The following is a 21,565-nucleotide window of genomic DNA, read 5'->3' as shown; positions in this document are numbered from 1 at the left end:
CCTTCACCACCACGCGGTTCCGCCATCCTCACCACCATCAGATAAGTAGCAACGAAAATCAAATAGAAACAAACAGATCATGATTTACAATTTAAGAAAAGTATGGAAACCACAGAGAAAAATTAAATCCAAATTCCAAATCTGGAAACCAAGCTCCAGTTTCATGTTTTTGTGGAGAAAATAAAAACCCTAAATCTTATCTGGTGTTTCATAATTTAAATTACTATAAAAAAAGGTGGCACATGTAATTAAAGGTCTAACCATTGAACTTTTGTTTTAAGGGACTGTTTGGCAACTTCTGAATGGTTAAGTGCTGAACCAGTAAGAGGTCTGAACCATTAAGTGTTGAACTAGTAAAAGGGTTGAACCATTAAGAGCCAGTATAATGCTTAACCGTTGAGAGGCAAATATCTGACCAATTCAGATTACATGTCTTAACCATTCAGACTTAGTATAATACTTAACTATTCAGAGGCAAATGTCTGAATCATTCAGACATCTGCTCGCGAAACAAACAGTCTGAACCATTAAGTGTTGAACCAATAAGAGGTCTGGAACCATTAAGAGTCTCATTAAGAGGTAAACAAAGAGCCCCTTAGATTGATTCATTCATATATTAATAATAAACAAATCACACATTTAAAAGGAACATATTCAATGTGTACTCCAATTTGAGTACTAATATGAGCTTTATTTGTTTTGATCAAAACTGTAGGTACACTGGCATAAGCCCAATAAACTTTTGTTAACTGCTTGTATGGTCTTTTAACAAAAATCCGGTATCACTGTGTCTCGTCACCGTGCTAAAGCCCTGAATCTATTATAAGTGCAGCTGCCATTCAGAATGACTTGCAGTTTTATATGTTACAATCTATGTCCCCGTCAACGGGCAGATTTGGATGTACAAAAGGCTGCAAATAGTAGGAATGGTGTTAAGAAAACATTAAGTAAATAAACGGGTCAAACAAATAATATACATTTTGTCCAAAAGTTTTTATAATAATAACATTTTGAAAGAAAAAAAACTGCCATTTCAATAATACTGTAATTTAAAGAGTTAATTACTGTTTTCATCCCTGTGGTTTGTCAAAAATCACTATTTCAGTCCATTAGTTTAAAAATTGCGATTTCAGTCCTTGTGGTTTCACTTTCGTAACCATTTCAGTCCCTGTACTTCACAGAATAATGGACTGAAATGGTTACGAAAGTGAAACCACATGGACTGAAATCGCAATTTTTAAACTAATGGACTGAAATAGTGATTTTTGACAAACCACAGGGATGAAAACAGTAATTAACTCTAATTTAAATATTTTGATTAACATTATTAAAGTGGTTTTTTGCATTAAGATTGTACTTGCACCTTCATCCAGTTTTAATTTAGTACTCTTTTATTTACTCATTTGATCGGTTAGAGATAAAGCGTAAAGTTGAATGACTATGAACGGGTCAGAATCGCCATAGCTAGCATAACTTGGAACGGGAAGATTGTTACTTACATCAATGGAATTGTTCTCGTGAGGTCACTGTTGAAGCTTCTGCCAGAGTAATGCTCGTGAGAAACTGATAATACCGAAATATAGAGAGCAAAATACCAAATGAAGGACAAATCAAGCTTAAAACAAGTGGAGCAATAATTGTTTACACTACATGGAGAAACCAAATGTTTCGGTCCCATCAATGAGGTTGTGAGCAGATATTTAATATTTCTATTTAGTTTGTGGCTCCTATATTTATGATGTGGGAAGAAAATGGGGAACGAAGACGTGGTTGTGGGTCTAATCTCTTGAGAAGACGTGGTTGTGGGTCTAATCTCTTGATGGGACCCATAAATTGAACAACGGTAAATTATTGTAGACACATTCAACGGTTAATTGTCATGATGTATCACAAAACACTAGACTAGCTCCAGGCTCCACACAAACATGCTATGTTTGCAAGGTTAATCTAGTAAGTTTTCTAGTTTGTCGAAGCAGAGATGGCAAGTTCGACCCATGTACAACGTACCAAACAGGTAGAATATAAAAACAGCTAAAAACAAAATGGGTTGCCCGTGGTGTATTTTACCGAATCCAAAATCATGCTACTGATATTATTCTTATTGAAATAATATAATTCTGGTAATCAGATGTTGGACAAAAGGTGTATTCGGTCAATCTCACTTGATTCTACTCGTAGACAAAAATAACCATTTTTGAGTAAAATGCCATTTTCGTTCCTGAATTTTGGTCAGTTTTGCGACTATCGTCTAAAGGTTTGTTTTTCCGCATCTGGATCCAAAAGGTTTGAAATCTTGCCATTTTTCATCCGGCTCGTTAACTCCATCCATTTTTCCCCGTTAAGTAAGGGGTATTTCCGTCTATTTTATTTACTTAAAACAGCAATTCGGTCTTTTTCGTTTTATGTAAAAGAACCAAATACCCCTGAAAACGACCGAATTGCCCTTTAAGTTAACAAAAAAGACGAAAATACCCCTGACTTAAAGTAGTAAAATGGATGGAGTTAACGAGCCGGATGAAAATGACAAGATTTCAAACCTTTTGGATCTAGATGCGGAAAAACAGACCTTTGGACGAACATCGCAAAACTGGCCAAACCTCAGGGACGAAAATGGCATTTTACTCACCGTTTTTTACCCTAACACATTTTACATGTTACCCGACCCACCTGACCCCTTTGCCACCTCTTCAGCAGACAAATGAAAAATCAGAATCCTATATAAACTTTGATTGTAAACTATGTAGGCACCTTTACCTCTATTTATTGCCTACTTGCAACATGAGATGACGATAGCTACGTCCTCTAAACACTCGGTGCCACTGAAAAAGAAGTGAACTTTTAAAGCTCATTTGCATCCTCTCCTGCACAAGCCTACAGGGTATTTAATACAAAGATAAATGAATTTAAGCCATTTATACGTTGCAATTAAAGTGACTCGATGCATGAGACGTATATCATTTTACCATCTCACTAGACATCTCTGAATAGCCCGCGATATTGGTCGAAAGAAGGATGGATCACGTTGAACATAGAGAATACCAACCTGCAAGTTCGCAAAATAAAAACCACGTTTAATTAGATTATATTTTATAACAATTATATTTGACATGAGCTAAAGAAAGGTAACACTAGTGACTAGCACACACCTCGATCATTGCGTTAACGGAAGGATCATCGTAGATTTCGAGACTACAATCAGCAAAATAATTAACCTGCACATGTTTAGTGAAACAAATTATGACGTATAGATAATCTTGAATAATATAAAGAAAAGAAACATACCACACCCATAAATCAAGACCTCCTCTCATGAACTTCAGAAAATATTACAGAGTAAAATGTCATTTTCGTCCCTAAGGTTTGGCAAGTTTTGCGACTTTCGTCCAAAGGTTTGTTTTTCCGCATCTGGATCCAAAAGGTTTGAAATCTTGCCATTTTCATCCGGCTCATTAACTCCATCCATTTTTCTCCGTTAAGTCAAGGGTATTTTTGTCTTTTTACCTATATAATTTTTGTTTTTATATAGTAAGGTTATTTTGAATGCTTTCACATAAAGTGAAAAATAATCGAATTGCCCTTTAAGTTAACAAAAAAGACGGAAATGCCCCTGACTTAACGGACAAAACTGGATGGAGTTAACGAGCCGGATGAAAATGGCAAGATATCAAACCTTTTGGATCCATATGCGGAAAAACAAACCTTTGGACGAAAGTCGCAAAACTGGCCAAACCTCAGGGACAAAAATGGCATTTTACTTTATATGAAATTATGAAAAATATCATATAAAAGAACTCTTAACAGAAAAAACATTAAAGAGAAACGTACCCCAAACTCTGCATTGACTAGACATTGAATGAAATCCATTAGTTGAAGTTTAGCCCATTCGGAACGCAGGCAAGGATCATCTTTCTTTGGCGGGTGTCTCCAAGGAGCACCAAATCTTAATTTATCTTTCGGAATTTTCCCGTTTAGAGCATCAACCGCAAACTTTTCTAAGAGTGACAGTGCTCTATCCATCGCAGGATTCACAACAGTTACCTGTAACGTAACGTTCAGTGAACAGTTTGTGAACCATCTGGCAGGAAGTTCGTTTGTTTAATAAATGAATGAACACGAACAATAAATTTCGTTCGTTTGGTTAAATGAACGAACATGAACGTGAACAGAGGCCGTGTTCGTTCATTTATGTTCATGAATGTTCGGTAACGTGTTCAAGTATGTTCGTTTGTGTTTGATAATTCGTTAGTGGTTTTAGTTTTTATATTTTATTTAAATACTTCAAAATTCCGAGATATAAAATAATTAATAGGTATTAGTGTCTTATATATTCTGTTCATGAATGCTTGTTTCTGTTCGTTTGTTTCCATTTGCGTTCATGAACGTTCGTTACCTAAAATCAACAAACGAACACAAACACGTTCATTTCTTTAACATACAAACACAAACATATAATCTTGTTCGGTATGTGTTCATGAACAATTCGTGAACACGTATCTTTTCTTAACAAACGAACACAAACAAGGTCTTGTTCGTCTTCGTTCGGTTCGTTTGCAGCCCTATGACAGTATAGTTAGTTATTCAACTGGTTTTAGTAACACAAATATTCATTGTCAAGTGTCGGTCTAAATGTCTGAACGGTGTTGCTAGAAAGTAACTGTTGCAAGTTTCTAATAAATAAAATAAAGACGAAAATGGTATCAGTTATTACTTGCAAATATGCCAGATACGCATCTATGATATCCTCGAATGTACTTTCTTTGTCATCCATAAGCCTGCATATTAACAAAAATGTGTATATGAATATACGCTCATTGAAACATTACAAATCAGTGAAGGCACGTACTTCAAAACAAAATTCTTAACGTGCAACTTATAATATTAGAGGCAGTTTTTAAAGATAGAATTTAACATGGTGCATAATATGAAATTGATATTATTTTAGAAATTGCATCTAAAACTTACGCGCGATAATAATTGCTCTGTTTTAGAGCGTATATCTCGAAAAGATGTCGCGCGTTGGGCCCAAGCACCTCGACAATTAAATCCCACTACAAAAATTAACAAAAAAATGTATTACTTTTTCAAATCCAAACAAGTCAACAACCGAAATATTATATAGCATAGTTGTTAATAGCGAATAGCGACAAATAGCGACAAGGGACCTCTATGCTACATAGCGAATAGCGACAAATAGCGACCGCTATTTTATATATAGCGATACACTAGAAAATGAATTTTGAAAATTTTTCTATGCATATTATATCAAAATACCTTGGTATATATGCTATTTTACATGTATATTTAACAAAAACCTATAAATCCAGCTATTTTATAGCTATATCTAATTGCTATTTACATAAAAAAAACTGTCGCTATTCACGCTATTGGTCGCTATGACCCTAATAGCGACACTTGGTCGCTTCGCTACATAGCGCGCTATAGCGGTCGCTATAGCCGCTATTGGCAACTATGTTATATAGCAGTATAGCACAAAAGATTGTTAAGAGACGTCGATAATCAAATATGAATTCACCTCTGACTGGCTAAAATAATCTGGAACCATATGTACTTTAGCTTGTTGTGGGGTCCATCCAAATGTCTGCAAGATACAACAAATCATATATTTTTATAGTTCGGAAAATGAGATATTATCGTATCAAAACAAGAAAGCAGAGCTGGTAATGGTTGAGTTACTTCACGAGAAATGAAAATGTCCGGAAATCCAAAATCCATATATGCTGAGTATGAATAATAGCTGCAAAATATTGGCAAGTTTAAGACTTATATAAGGATAAATAATGTATATATGAACTTAAATAAGTACTTAGAGAAATATATATTTACATTGGTGAAACTTATCATCTAATATGTAGCTTTAAAGGTATGAAACTACATAACTAAGAAGGAATTATAATTCATTGCAAATGATGTCGCATAAAAGTTAATATTACCTGTCAGAAGTTACGAGAATAACCGGCAAACACGTCTCGTTTGCACCTAAAGCTATTATTCTCCAGATCAGACTGTCGTGATACATCGATGCAGAGACAGATGAATCATCCACCAACGCAGCACTTTTCAAGACATCGATATTATTTAATACCAACTTCGGCTGCTCCACATGCCACAAAGATACGGAGAGTTATCAGGATAGCACTTAAGAGTATATCATATTATTTACACCTGTTATTTGCAATAGCACTTCAATTGCTACACAAAGTGATGTAAATTGGAGTACGCAACGGAAAAAAGATTCGAACGTAAAATGAAATGGCCAGATCTAAGGTCCGTTTGTGATATAGAATCACCACACAAACGAACAATAAGGCAACGAATTCCAACCGAAGATACAGATACACCACTACGGTTAAGAACTCGCATCTAAAACACTACCCAACGCTCCACGGTTGAGCTAGCATAGACAAATTAATTAACCCACACACGTGAGATAATTAACACACATTTTTTTATTATAAACTCACTGACTATTTTTTCATCTCGTTCTTCTTTTTAGACTAACAATTACAAGAGTTTTCTAAGAGCTAATAACCACCACTAACTCCACTAAGCTAAATAAAACATAAGAACAACGTGCATGAAAGAAAGAAAGAAACTAAACATAAGGAAATTGTAAACAATAAACTAAAAATGGAATTAGAGTTAAGTGGTACATGATGACGTGGATAATTGTGGCATCCAAACAAAAATCTAGACCCCGGGTCTACAACAACCGTTGACTTGTTAATGATAAGTCTATAATCCCGAACGCGTTGGTAACTCGATATACAGCACAAAGTAGGCCAAAAACTATACTCTACTTTAGTTCAACATACTGACATAGCATATACTTGTGTGCATCTACTTCAGTACTCATACTTCAGGCTATAGCACTTAAATCAATAATGGTAGTCAATAAGCAGCATGTCAGTATGTCACATAGTAACACGATTAGCATTGGTTCTCTTCTGTATTATACGAACTATAAACTTAAACATCATTTTAACATACCTGAAAGTAATCAGCTTGAGCAGCTTCAGACAACAACTCCAGCAACAAATACGGCCAATCAGTAGCCGAGTTCGCCAAACTCCTCGAAAACTCACCGCTCTTATTCAACCGTTTAACAGCATTCGCCCTAAACCCTTGTTGAACCCTGATCACCTCTTTAGCCAGCTTCAAAGCCACCAACCCCTCCCTATAATACGATCCCTCTTCACCGCTCACAATTCCCCCCTTCTCACCTAACCCCAAAACCCCATCGATCTCTCCGGCATTTAATCGAGCACTTAGCGTGCACACCGCCTTATCCCACAAACCCACCGTCAAACCCCTCTTCGACACAACCCTCTTCGAAACCCGCACTCCGTTATCACTTCCGATTATCCGCTTAAGCGACGTATCCAAATTATGCCATTTTCCCATAGTTTTGCATATCTGGTGAGAGCCAATCGCACCGAGTCGAACACCCTGTTCCGCCATTGACTCCAAACAGTTCTCGAGCTGGGTTCGAAGAGTCGGGAGAGCCGGTGGTGTGCAGTTAGTCCACGAGCCCCACGGAAACGAATGCCCATGACTCGGGTGGTTATCTATAACAGACTCTGCAAAATCTACATAACCTGTGACATGAGGACCCTTGTTCCAGTTCTCCAGAAGCCCTAAATTATTACAATGAATAAGTATTTTAGTTTGAATGATGCACAAAAGAAGATGAAAGAAAAGAAATTGAAGTTATGAATGTTACGTTCAAGGATGAGTGTGGTTTTGCCGACGCCACGTGGGCCGTGGAGGATGAGAGGTTGGTGTACACGGTGGCGGTGAGCGTGGTTGTTGAGGACGGTTTCCATGACTGGTCTTGGGATGATCCTCCATGCTTTGTTCACCATTTCAGGATGTGGATTCCTTCAATGGCGGCTGTGGTGGTGGTAGTGATTGCGATCTTGCCGTTGTTGCTTCTGGTATTGCAAAGAAGTGTTTAATCAGACACAACTAATCCCTCAGGTTTAAATTGGAGTTGAAAATAGCCCCTTGTATTAACATTTTACATCGCATTCTATAATACTCACTATGATTGGCTTTTTATTTTGGGAATATTTCACATAATAGTAACCAAGTTTCAAAAGTGTTCTAATTAGGTCACTGGTGTTGTTTTTGTTCCAATTAGATAACTTAACATTCAAATCGAGCCATGTCTTTTTTTCCATGTGTCAAGAAAAAAATGGAGCATAAGATGATGGTGTCGAATTATTTTAATATATGAAATTATATTTATTAAAAATAAAAACCATTTAATTACATTAAAAATTAAAAAAATAAGTTACAATCCACGTCATCACTCGACGTTAACATCAAATAAAAGAGAAAAAAGAAACAAAAATCCACATCACCACGGTTACCTATGAAATTGATGAAAAGACCCTTAATTTTAATGAAGAATGAATGTTGAGTGACCTGATTGGAACACTTTTGAAACTTGAGTGACCTAATTGGAACACTTTTAAAACTTGGTTACTATTCTACAAAGTTACCCCTATTATTTATACTATACTTAGGTTATTTACTGACGACGAGGATCCCCACTTGGCTCCTCGTCTGGGCTCATCGCCCTAGATTGGTAATTGGGCTTGAGCCCACTTGTGTCTTTCTCGGTATGTTTAGTTAGTTGGAGCGGGCCATGTCCTGATAAGTCCACTCTTGGACAGGCCCATTAGGGCTATGGCCCAAATGTCTCACTATATAAAGAGAACCCCATTCTCCATGAAGGAGCAGATGACATTTTCCCCACAAAAAGGTTACTTCTTTCTCCTCCTTCTCATATACAATATCTGCTCCCTCTCATAAAATATACATTACTTGCACTTATAACTATCTTCTCCATACAAGATACTAACTTGAGCGTCGGAGTGCCCACGGGGTGAACCCCCTCGGGCCCTCTAACTAGATCTACCTGTGACTGCAGCCCAAGACCCGATGCCCCACAAGAGGAACCGTCACCAGGACGACAAGATGACGAACCTGAACCGGAGCTCACCGAATCTAAGGTTAGTGTCGCCAAACCTTCGGAACGACTTCAGGGATTTGGGGATTCGACATTGGCGCCATCCGTGGGACCGAGCACAAGCGTGTCTCGGTTTCTTCATACAAACGGCTAGATCCGCCCTCTCCGTGACGGTCAGATCTACATTCTTAACCCCGGTTAACAGGTTCCGCCTTCTTGTCTCATATCTCTTATATGAACAGTATATGAAATTACATGAAGATTACATTTCTATGCTTAAAACTAAGGTATGTGGAGTGTATGTATAAGCACACTCTTGAGCATGACATATCCTCATAATTTTTAAAGTCAAAGCTAGATCGTAAATCTCGTTGCAAGAAACTGCAGATCTAGATACATTAAAAAACCTTCACATTATATGGTTAAAGAAATAAAAAAAATAAAGACGAAGCAAAGCTTAGAAGGGAAGCAAAGTCAGTGAATAATCTTTTCCTTTAAAAAAAATGAAATGAAAGGTACAAACAATCATACACAAAGTGCAACTACATAACGCATGACTATGGCATGGATATTTTGATAAGGGCTGAACATCCTTCACTTTTTAATTCATCGATGGCTGCTTGATAAAATGTTGTTTGTTTGGAAAGTGAAGTTACAAGTTTTAGTATGGAAGGTACAAATGGTTAATGCACGGTTAAACCATGTGCTCATGCTAGAGCCATGATTTTCTTAAAATATTTTATGCGAAACAAAATTAGTCAGTTGATAAAAAGTGGTCATGCCAACTTTTACTGCACATGTCAGAAACACATGGGATTTGTCCTTTCTTTTTTATCTTTCACCCTAAGCAAAAGAGTTACATACTCTTGTAATTAAGAAGCATAATAACTAAAAGCAAAGTTGCAACTCTTAAAATATTACAACATACTATCCCTTTGTCTGGAGTGAAAAGGATATTTTTAACAATAATGAAAAAGAGACAAACACCTAATACAACACTTTAAAAAAAAAAACATAAATGCACGAAAGTAGGAATTTGTCCCTCTCGAGCAGAAGCCTTTTGACTTTTGAAAACAGGTACAGGCCATAGATTAATAGCAAGAGTAGTGTTGACAACTTTCAAACCTTTTCTAGTTATATATGTATAAAAAAAGAGAAGTATGTCACCCACTAAGCTATGAGTACAATTCCTGCATCACATAGCACATGTGTAAAACTAGGGTCAAACCCTATACTAATTACTTTGCCTTCATATGACTTTTACTAGTCTGATAAATAAAAAAGAGGAAGGAAAAAAAGTTAAACCCTTGTCTTCCCAAGGTGATGTGACCTTACCTTTTGAAAAGAGAAAAAGAGTAATGATGTCTTCACTCCTACCAATATGATAAAGTTTTCTTATTAAGAGAAAGCTACTTTGACTTTCTTATGAAAATAATAATATCTTGTTAGTACCAGATCCTTCCAACAGGTCCTTTCGCGGGGCTTCTTCCCCTGGCCCCTTACTCAGGCCCTTCGGCCAAGGTCCTTCCCCAGGACCTTCCTCAGGCCCTTCGGCCAAGGTCCTTCCCCAGGACTCCTTCCCTAGGACCTTCCTCAGGCCCTTCAGCCAATGTCCTTCCCCAGAACCTTCCTCAGGCCCTTCGGCCAAGGTCCTTCCCCAGGACTCCTTCCCCAGGACCTTCCTCAGGCCCTTCAGCCAAGGTCCTTCCCCGGAACCCTCCTCAGGCCCTTCTGTCACGGTCCTTCCCTAGGCCCTTCCTCAGGCCCTTTCGCGGGGTCCCTTCCCCTGGCCCATTCATCAGGTTTTTTCACAGGGTCCTTCTTCAGGCCCTTCGGCCAAGGTCCTTCCCCAGACCCTTTCACAAGGCCTTTCTACCAGATCCTTTTCTAGATCCTAACAAAAAACACTTATGCAAGGTCCTTCTCCGAGGTCTTGCGTCGTGCGCCACTTTTAGACACAAATTTATTTTTCCCAGTACAACGTTGTTAGCATACGAAGGCTACCCCCCTTAATGATATGATGGCAACACGTCTTTACAAAAATAAAACATGAGGCACAAGTACTTGTACACACAACAATACGTGTTTAACACATAAAGAAATTGATCTTTGGTATGACTTACCTCTTTGAAAGTGTTTTCGTGGCAAATATCGAAGCATGAACATGAACAACACAAGTAGCTGTTAGCCACGACCTACGGGACAGGTCGACCAAGGCTAGTATTGGACTGGATGATGTGCACCCGAGAAACAGGGCATGATCTTTGAAAAGATACTAAAGAATAGTGGTCACCTTAAATATCCTTAAACATGGATATAGCTTCGGTTAGGAAGAAAAGTAACACAGCATTGGTGAAAGCAAGAAATACCTTTGCGCGACATTGAACTGGGGGACTGATATGCCTAGGTGGATATTATTGGACAGAGTTTTTGCTAACCCCGGGCTACTTTCATTCAACAAAGAATCATATGCTAATCTGCCGGATACATCTATCAGCTATATCCTTGCGTGCTATCGTGTCTCGGATAAAGACATCACTCACTAGAAGTGGTTATGATTTAGAAGACTTTCGATACTCATCAAAAGTAACTATATTCTTTATTCACAACCGATGGTCTAGACAAACGGGCTCAAGGACAGTCTATTTTATAAGTTCAGTATTACCAACTACGCTTGACAATACTGAACTGGGGAGCTAGCATGGTATAACACCATTGGGTCCTACATTGAAGACTTCTCGAAAGGATCTTTATTTTTGTATTACCTCCTCCGAAAAGGATTAAGCCCCTCCATAAGTTCTCATGTTCGAAGATCTCAACAACAAAAAAAGGGGGAAGGGAGGGGGAATGGGCATGAACTGCCTTACTAACTCCTCCACTGGAAGAAAAGAAAAGTCTGGGATGTGTATTTGGCTCCTTCCCTGAAGGAAAAAGAATCAGTAAGCTGCATCATTCGTCATCCGCTTGAAGACAGGGAAAAGCCAAGGATGTGTATCTGCATCATTCGTCTCCGAAGTGGGCTATGTCACTAATCCTTTACTTGAAGAAATGGAAAGCCTGGGCTGCATATTTGGCCCCTCGCCAGAAGGTGAAACACTCCCTGGACTGCGTTATTAATCCATAAACCGGGACACTCACTCCTTGAAGGAAGGAAGAACCCCCTCATGCGAAACGCTAATTCAGTTTCTTCCATGGAGAAAAATAATCCGCACAATAAGTTCCCAACACTTATACTCTATACCTTAGGGGGAAATGAGCTCCTCCCATCAGCTAGCATCTACAAAGATTCTACATGGAAAAAGAAAAGGAGGGAAACCTTAATAAGCATATCTTCGCTTTAAGGGGAAAGTGAAGTCCTTCTACGGTCTTTTGTGCTCAAGAAACCCTGGTCTCCTTGAACAAAGTGATATTCTATCCTAAAGACTAAAGCATTTCGGAAGTCCCTTCCATCAACAAGTAAATCCCTTCTCTTGTGGACAAGGTACCTCAGCAGTCGCTTGCAAGAACAGGAACGTATACTTTCCATGGAACTACGTCCAGGAAAAGTTCCATCCAAGAATATGAAGAATATCCCATTATCTGGGATCAAGTATTTTAGAAGTCCCTTTCGTAAACAGGAACATACCCCTTCCTCAAGACTAAGTCTTGAGGAAACTCCTTCCAAGAATAGGAAGGAACATATCCCTCCAGCGGGATCCAGTCTTAAAGAAGCCCCTTCCAAGATTAGGAAGGAACACATCCCTCCAGCGCGATCCAATCATAAAGAAACTCCTTCCAAGAATAGAAAGGAACATATCCCTCACTCGAGATTTAGCCTTGAAGAAGCTCCTTCCAAGAATATGAAATGAGGAAGTACAGGGGCCGTTCGGTCATTAATCAAAAGTTGAATTGAATGAAAATACAAGAGGAATGTGGAAGGTAATTAAAGTGGGAGTAAATGAGTCAGGGATCCAATGTGTCATTATTTGAAACTTAAATGTGGGAGGTAATTAAAGTGGGAGTTTCACGATGGTGATTAGTATATCTGAGGATTAAGTCTTGGAGGAGCCACCTCCGAAAAAATGAGGATGTCCCCCCTATGTGATTAGGGGCCTCGTAAGTCTCTTCAACGAACAGGAACAAGTTTCTCCCAAGAAAAGGAGGGTATCCCCTCCCATGGGATTAAGTATTGCAGAAGTCTATTCAACGAACAAAAGTGCACCCGACTACGGGATCAAGTATTGGTAAAAGTTCCTTCTAAGGACGGGAAAGTACATCCCTGGGATTTGATATATGAGAAAAATCCTCCTTGAAATTTTGCACCTGGACAACTTATTCAAAAAAAAGGTGGGGGAGAGCCCCCTTGACAAGGGACTTCGAATCTGAAGAATCCTTTCCTTGAAAAGAAAAGATCTCCGCCACAGGTCTGTGTTTTAGAAAGTATCTCTCCAAAGAAGAGGAGCCCCATCTCGGGGTCGCATACGTTTAAAGAAGTCTCTCCAATAGTAGAGGGTTGCACATTCCATGGGCACCCATTTTTTAGAGAATTACAACACCCCTCAGGGGAGGAAAGAGCCCTTAACAAGGACTCACATAGGAAGTTTCCCTTTACATAACAAGTGTTTTTAAAGGCCTCATAAAACCTCTCCAAAAGGAGAAGATGCCACCCCTTCTCGAAGAGCAAAAACCTGAACGGTTTGAGGACCTTGCTAACGGGTCAAACATGATCATCTAGGCAGACGTGCTAAACGATCTTACAATAAAATGAACATGTACATAGGCATACAGACATGCCGCCTTAATCAAAACAAGGCAAAGCCCGGCCGTGGGGCTAGGACTAAGTCGACTACGTCCAAAAAACGCCGAAGCAGGCATATGAAAATCCAAGTGGCCCAAACACCATTGGACAACAGGCTCAACAGAAGCTTTAGCAACTTAAACAAGTTACAAAGCGGGCCTAGGAAAAGCTTTAACAACTTAAACGAGTTACGAAGCAAACTTGTACAAAGCTTTAACAACTCAAGCAGGTTACGAAGCAAACTTGTACAAAGCTTTAACAACTCAAGCAGGTTACGAAGCAAACTTGTACAAAGCTTTAACAACTCAAGCAAGTTACGAAGCAAACTTGTACAAAGCTTTAACAACTCAAACACGTTACGAGGCAAACTTATAAGTAAGCTTTAACAACTCAAGCAGGTTAAGAAGCAAACTTGTATAAAGCTTTAACAACTCAAGCAGGTTACGAAGCAAACTTGTACAAAGTTTTAACAACCCAAACACGTTACGAGGCAAACTCATAAGAAATCTTTAACAACCCAAACAAGTTACAAAGCTAATTCATGAAAAAGTTTAACAACTTAAACATGATAAAACCCTCCTCCGAGGGGCATCGAACAGAAAGTGTAACACGGCAAACAAGACATCCAAGTTAATGCTCTTAAAGAAACTACTCTTGAACGAGTACCTCAATCGAAATGCCCTCAAGGAGGACATGGCAAAACAATCTAAATAGCATAAACGCTGTAAAAAAGCACTATCAAACAAGTACGTTGGAAAAAATGCCTTCAAGGAGGCATAGATTGAAGGAAGGTATTGTGCTACCCTACTTGAGGGGTCACCTTGCTATTTTGAGTACTAAATACAAAGTTGTCCCAAGGATAACTAAACAGATGACTTTGGCATAACGTGCCTTAGACTACATGTACCAGACAGATAGGGGTGACAGTCAAAGGGCGAATATCGACCCGCCTAGATTTTCAGGGACTGGAACAAGTCCTGCGCCCATTCATGAGTGATTAGACTTGGACTAGGGATGACTTGACGACGAGGACCCCCACTTGGGCTCCTCGTCTGGGCTCATCGCCCTAGATTGGTAACTAGGCTCGAGCCCACTTGTGTCTTTCTCGGTATGTTTAGTTAGTTGGAGCGGGCCATGTCCTGATAAGCCCACTATTGGACAGGCCCATTAGGGCTATGGCCCAAATGTCTCACTATATAAAGAGAACCCCATTCTCCATGAAGGAGCAGATGACATTTTCCCCACAAAAAGGTTACTTCTTTCTCCTCCTTCTCATATACAATATCTGCTCCCTCTCATAAAATATACATTTACTTGCACTTATAACTATCTTCTCCATACAAGATACTGACTTGAGCGTCGGAGTGCCCACGGGGTGAACCCCCTCGGGCCCTCTAACTAGATCTACCTGTGACTACAGCCCAAGATCCGATGCCCCACAAGAGGAACCGTCACCAGGACGACAAGATGACGAACCTGAACCGGAGCTCACCGAATCTAAGGTTAGTGCCGCCAAACCGTCAGAACGACTTCAGGGATTTGGGGATTCGACATTTACCAAGTCAAATAATAATAGTTCCAAATAATCGGGGGCTATTTGATTCAAGTCAGGTCAAATAATAATAGTTTCAAATAAAACAAAGTGTATATTTACCAAACTACCCATCATTTATATACAAAGTTTATAAATATTTAGGATATACAATTTAGGAAAATAATCGGGGGGGGGGGGGATCCTATATACTTTTAAAATTTTCGGATGAAAAATCAAAACTTATACACTTCTAACCGAAACATTGGGGTGGGCAGGTGCGCCCCCGGGCACCCACTATACTTTGCCCCTGACTATTCTATATACAAAACTATAAAACTGTGTTTCATACCTAACAACGACTCTTTTGCTCACAAACGAAATGTCCTTGTCAATTACTACTCATTGGGGATTATTAGAAGATATGTCCTTCTCAGTTAAGTCGGTCAAAAAAGTGATGTTGGGTGCGGTGGAAGATAACGGAAGGTACATCTTGGACCGGTGTAAATGGACTCCGAGTAAGTGTACCTTGTTCGTTTGGAGGTCGGAAATGGACAGAATCCCCACTTCGGACGCGCTCGGTAAGAGGGGAGTTGCGGTCGGTGATGGGCTGTGCACTTTTTGCAAATCTGAGGTCAAGATGGTGGAGCATATCTTTACTTCGTGCGGTTTTTCCACTGTCTTATGGCAAAAAATTAGTCAGTGGTGTCGTATCCCTCCCATTTTCGCTTTCACGTTTAGAGACCTTTTAGAGATTCATAAAGCGGGGCACATCAGAACCGAGGTGAGGAGGGTTGTCCAAGGCATCATTATTGTCTCGTGTTGGTGCTTGTGGATGGCTTGGAACAAGGCTATCTTTTCTTCGAAGGAGGCTAAAATGGACGACGTCTTTAGCGAAGTTAAATCTTTGGGATTTTTATGGTTTAAACATAGATCGAGGATCAATCATATCTCATGGTTAGATTGGTGTAATTTTGTTTTGATGTAAGGTGTTTTGTGTTGTTCCCTGCTCGGTTTTCGAGCTTGGGTGCGTTTTATTGAAGTTCTCGTTTCTCAAAAAAAAAAAAAAAAAAGATAGATGGATATAACCACATCTTATTAGTAGAACATTGAAGAAAATACTACGACCACATTACCCAAAAAGCAATAATAATCTCGCGCAAAATAATAATGACCAGACTATCGTTAACTACCCTTCTATCAGATATATTTCATAATTTCAAGATTTCAAAACACTTATTTATGTATATATATTTAGATTTACTAGTCGTTTACCCGCGCGATGCGGCGGGAAACATATGACTTAGGTTGGTGAGTTTAGGGCTATGTACGGGGCTGTTCGGTTTTGAGCCTACTTAATTGAGTGTAAAATAACTAATCCACAACTTCTCTGCAGGCAATCCATATCTGAACGACTGAACCCAAAGCGCAAAATTAAACAAGAATTAGGACGATTTGAAGACAAAAACACAAGGTTAAGCAGTATCAAAATGTTTGCAAACAAATAGTATATTAAAAATCTGAATTGAAGTTTTGCTATAGGGTATATATCATAGCTAAAAATAAAAAGTATGTTTTTAAAAAAAAATATTATAGCATTTTATAAAGCGGTATAGGAGGTTTTTATGCAGTTAGTATGCTTATTAAAGTTTTCGAGTTAGTAGCATCGGTGATAATTTTCCTTTTTCATATATTAATTCACAAAAGTGTATCATATAATGTAACTAATTGTTTGTGTACTTATTGAAGTTTTTGAGTTAGTAGCATTGGTGATAATTTAGTAACGGGGAATGGGGGATAAGAAAACACGTCTGGTGGCCATGTATAATAAAACAAGAAAAAGATTAGTACATAATAAATAAAAAAGTACAAGTATAAGAGTGGTAAGCCAACAGTGGTATGCCATCAGTAGTAGAATTAGAGCCTAACTTTAGGAACTAAGAAGTATAAGAATATACTTTTAGTTTTATAACACTTACGGGATCTAACACTAACCTTATGTTAATGTTTTACAAAAGGTAAAAAATCCCCATGTGCAAGCCACTCGACTACAAATATTATCATTTAGACAGTAGGAAACAAAATATGGAATGGCAATAAATAAAGACTACCTGTTCATCATATTGACCCACTTAAATATGAAATGTCAATAATACAGACTAACTTTATATTAAATAGCAATGATAACAATATTTCAAGCATGTTTTTCGAGATCTAGCAGTCAATAAAGAAATAACCAAAAACAAAATGCAAGTATTTTTTGTAACTAAATTCCATAATCATCATAACGTCCCATAATGAAACGGCAATAATAAAGACAAACTTTAAATCAAACAAAGATCAAAATTTAAAAGTAATTCCATACTAACTGTTAATTAACTAAAATGAACTGCAACACTAATACAAAATGAAGCAGCCAACACAATATCAAACAACCATTTCAAAATCAATTCATAAGTAAAGCAAACAACAATTTCTAAGTCAATCCATACGTAAACGAAACAAAAGTCAAAAAAACAATCTTGGATCTCTTGCTGGTGGTGGAACAAAAAGAATCTTTTATTGACCCATGAGGATGGCAAACCATTTGCATGACATTGTTGTAAATTGTTCAGCCATGGATCTGTGAACAACTCAAATTAGACCTTGGGCTAAGCGCATGACCTAAAATGGTGTGATCAAGCACTTCACCTTGGGTTTGAAGCGGTACAAAATTCGTCTTTTGCAATTTGCGCAAGTAACTTCAAACGGTGCCCAGTTCAGCAGCAATGTTCTCTCCTGTGTTATTGGCAATAAATACTAAAAGAAACTCAAGTATTTTCGTAAGGTTCATGAATGGTTTCCTTGAAAAGGGTATTTTTTCCGTTTCATGTCTGATTTCTTTATGAAGACAAGGTTCTCTCATGTGTTCTTGGCAATAAATTATTAAAAAAAAAACAAAATAAAAGAGAGGCATGTGATGTCACCAATCATGAAACAGACGAATATACCCTTTTCCTTCTCAAGCTGTAGTAGCTTTTCAAGACAACACTATCATTCCTTTGCTTGCAGCAAAGCCTGATTCATTGTTGACAAAATAATTCCACCTACCTATAACGTACAAAGGCATGTTCAAATATTAAACTACCAACATGCACCACATTACTTGACAACCAAGAAAACACAGAAAGACATAATAAATAACCTTTATATCCATTTGAAATGTTGTTACTCTATCTTCATTGCCAGCAACCTGCATCATTAAATTTCAGTAATATCATCAGCTATACTATATTTTAGGGCTCGTTCTGCTAGTGTACAGTGACCAACTTCTCTTCTACTTGGTGCTCCAATTCGTCCTACTCCCCCAACACATGATGATAGGAATGAATACTGCATAATTAATAAAAGATAGTTAAAATAGCACCCGGATATCTTATTAGAAAAGTCATTAAAAAAACAACCGTTTACAGTTTCATAATTTCCTGCCCACTGGTAATATTTTTTCAGAACAAATAACTTTTTTCGGTACCTTAGGCAGATACGGTTTTTCTTCATTATCAAAAGCCCGTCTAAGGAGCCATTTTTCAATTTGTTTTTGATCCATATTGATTTGCATATAACCTCATCAAGCTAGATACTTTGAATCCAAATCATAACCAAAGCAGTTAACCAAATTTCTTAAAAATCTTACCATTTTCGCTTCAGGGTTGATGCTCATGGCCACATTGATGAACCTTTACCGGCCTTTGCAGGCTCCTCCTTTACATGTTTCACGTCCTGAAACCGAAAACAAGTTCAAACCATCTATACGCTTGACTAAAATGCTGAACATGAAAATAGTAATGAGATGGCACATTTTCGGTTTTGACTTTCTTTTAAGCTGTGGCGGCACCATTTGACGGTTTGTTCTCTCGGTGCTTTTTCGCTTTCCCTTAGCCGACTTATTTGAAGATGGGGTTCCCCGAGCTGATGTTGTAGCAGCTGCTGGCTTTGAGGGGCTATTATCAACGGGTTCCTCTTTAAGAGGGTTGTTATTAAGCTTTGATGGACCCCGTTATTATTAGCCTTTGGTGCAAGAACAGGGAACTTTCGTCATCAATCTACTCATAACAAAAACAAAATAAACAAAAATCACATTCCAACAATAAAAAATGCAACTGGTGAACTTTTTTGAATATAAAAAAGGACATTACATCATCGTCGTCATCGTCCTCTTGCTCTGGCTCGGATTCATTGACCCCACTATTTTTCCCGAGCAGCTTCCTCAACTCTTTTCCAGATTGACTCAGTCCTCCTTCCTCTTCTTCATTATCCTCCTGATCTTCTTCATATCTCTTTAGAATGAACATACTCGATTCTTGTTATCTGAAAAGAAAAAAGAGGTTAGCCAGTTAACCTACTGTAATAAACAAGTAAGTATTAAAGATGCGGTTGCGCTCGGTGATACAGATGCGGCTGCGTCGGGCTCGTTGGGGTTGCGCTCGGTGATACAGACGCGGCTGCGCTCGCTGCGCCGTTGCGGCTGCGCATGCTGAGCCGATGCAGTAGCGTGCGGTTGCGGCTGCGCATGCTGAGCCGATGCAGCTGCGTTCGCTGCCGTTGCGGCTGCGCATGCTGAGCCGGTTTAAAACTAAAATGTCCTCCGGCTCGAATTAGTTATAGATTTCCTGGTAAAGATATTTGCTTCGGATGATCCTGTCTCTTCATGGACCTTAGGAGGAGCTTCTGCACCAACATTTAATCAGATACCTTACCTCACAAAAAGTTAACAGGTTCAAAATATAATTCAAAACCATAACTAATCTACATAAGAATTAGTTAATTGATCTTTCCTTAGACATGTTAATCGACAATCAAGTTGAACAAACCATTTTCAAAACACGTACAAAAGGTAATCAAATTTATATGTAATTCAGTTATATGATAAGAAGAGACATAATATTTTAGAGTTCACATGCTAAACACTCACTCTCGGTATGAAATCTCATCAAGAGCCAAAAGGGAAACTGGCACAACAGTACAACACATGATGCCAATTTCAAAAGCTGCAAACTTCTTTTTCAAAATTTTATACACACAATTGAGTTGTGTTGAAATGCTTACAGTTGTTAATAAATATTTAAGTCATAATTTATATAATGGTGGAGATGTAGTAAAACAAGCAATAATGTACCTCATCAGAAGGCATAGAGCCTCTTGCATCATCTTGCCCCATTTGTCTTTTTCGATATTCGAACCATAGCTCCAATCCAAATACCCTCAAAACTGCTTACTGGATATCGAAACGCGATAAGCTGATAAAAATGGTTTAATAAACAATCCTAAACCCCCTTACAATCGCGATAAGCAATCCAGACATCCTCAACACTCCTTACTGTATACCGGAATAAAATAAACTGATAAAAAGTTTTAACAAGCAATCCTAAAACTAAAACAGTAAAACCCCTTCCAATCCTCAAATAAAGATTCAATGACATATATTGTAGATCTAAGCATCCAACTCATGTTATCATGCATGTCACCATTTAATATTTTCATCACTTAATAAGTTGTTCACAGCTCTATCAAAATCAAAAATCAACTGCTTTTTTTTTCTTTTTTTTTTTCATTCAACGTTACACAGATCTGAAACTGTACATCCTTCACAAAATCAAAAATAGAATCAAGTTCATATCTATGATCTATCTATCACTGAACAAACAAAATCAGATCAAATCATCAAAACCGACACTACAAACCGATCGAAATCAACGAATCATCGATCGTAAATCCAGATCAACAAATCAACTCCTCGAAAACCTAAACGAATCTGAACTGAGACGCAAGTACGTAACGAAACGGATCAGATCCGAATCTACATCAACAACAATCGGACTAAAACAACTCAATTGAAGCACAAATGACCTAATTAACACAAACAAATCAAACGGTGCCGTCATGACCGATAATAGCGGCAGCAGTGAGGTGGTTGCCTTCAATCTCGCACATCAAGTGGTACAGCACCCCGCGGTTGTTTATGAAATGGCAAACCCTAAAATCGATTGTACAGCACCTCGCGGTTGTTTATGAATTTGAGAGAGAGAGAGAGAGAGAGAGAGAGAGAAAAAGGAGGTTACCTTCATCGATCTGGTGAAATCCTCACAGATCTGGTGAGAGATCTGGCGAGATCCGAGAGAGAGGCCTGATGAAGTCGCCCAATCGCCATAGAAAGAGAAAGCAGAGGATGCGAGTTGTGAGAGAGATGAGAGAGAAGGAAGGGGAAAGCTGGATCCGTGTGAAA

General features: G+C 38.4%; 1 protein-coding gene and 3 long non-coding RNA genes across 9 annotated transcripts; 1 reads left to right on the top strand and 3 right to left on the bottom strand.

Moving 5' to 3' along the window:
• Positions 1 to 160: 160 nt before the first annotated feature.
• LOC118490638 lies at positions 161 to 759 on the top strand. The gene is made up of 2 exons (XR_004889677.1): positions 161 to 254; positions 647 to 759. It is a non-coding gene; the product is annotated as an uncharacterized LOC118490638 (long non-coding RNA).
• LOC110929647 lies at positions 639 to 8,042 on the bottom strand. Of its 6 annotated transcripts, none has more exons than XR_004889676.1 (13): positions 7,742 to 8,003; positions 7,009 to 7,655; positions 5,952 to 6,112; positions 5,695 to 5,755; positions 5,534 to 5,599; positions 4,963 to 5,048; positions 4,709 to 4,772; positions 3,826 to 4,038; positions 3,147 to 3,212; positions 2,964 to 3,043; positions 2,749 to 2,871; positions 1,500 to 1,563; positions 639 to 911 (listed from the first exon to the last, which is right to left on the bottom strand). XR_004889676.1 is itself a non-coding variant. In XM_022172813.2 (13 exons), the coding sequence occupies exons 1-11, from the start codon at positions 7,881 to 7,883 to the stop codon at positions 2,757 to 2,759; spliced, it is 1,701 nt and encodes a 566-aa protein (XP_022028505.1). In that variant the 5' UTR covers positions 7,884 to 8,042; the 3' UTR covers positions 639 to 911; positions 1,500 to 1,538; positions 2,755 to 2,756. The 6 variants fall into 6 exon arrangements, 4 of the variants coding, with proteins under 4 accessions (XP_022028505.1, XP_022028506.1, XP_022028507.1 ...); XR_004889675.1 differs by having other exon boundaries at positions 2,755 to 2,871; positions 7,742 to 8,002; XM_022172813.2 differs by having other exon boundaries at positions 1,500 to 1,538; positions 2,755 to 2,871; positions 7,742 to 8,042.
• A 9,669-nt stretch (positions 8,043 to 17,711) lies between these two features.
• On the bottom strand, positions 17,712 to 18,556 carry LOC110929650. Its single transcript, XR_002587321.2, has 3 exons — positions 18,488 to 18,556; positions 17,995 to 18,081; positions 17,712 to 17,926 (listed from the first exon to the last, which is right to left on the bottom strand). It is a non-coding gene; the product is annotated as an uncharacterized LOC110929650 (long non-coding RNA).
• A 428-nt stretch (positions 18,557 to 18,984) lies between these two features.
• On the bottom strand, positions 18,985 to 19,617 carry LOC110929648. Its single transcript, XR_002587319.2, has 3 exons — positions 19,479 to 19,617; positions 19,140 to 19,385; positions 18,985 to 19,062 (listed from the first exon to the last, which is right to left on the bottom strand). It is a non-coding gene; the product is annotated as an uncharacterized LOC110929648 (long non-coding RNA).
• Between the last annotated feature and the right edge of the window lie 1,948 nt (positions 19,618 to 21,565).

This window comes from Helianthus annuus, chromosome 3 (assembly GCF_002127325.2).
Source record: "Helianthus annuus cultivar XRQ/B chromosome 3, HanXRQr2.0-SUNRISE, whole genome shotgun sequence".
Lineage (NCBI taxonomy): Eukaryota > Viridiplantae > Streptophyta > Magnoliopsida > Asterales > Asteraceae > Helianthus > Helianthus annuus.
Note: the sequence above shows the minus strand (reverse complement) of the source record. Positions and strands in the feature narration are given on the sequence as shown.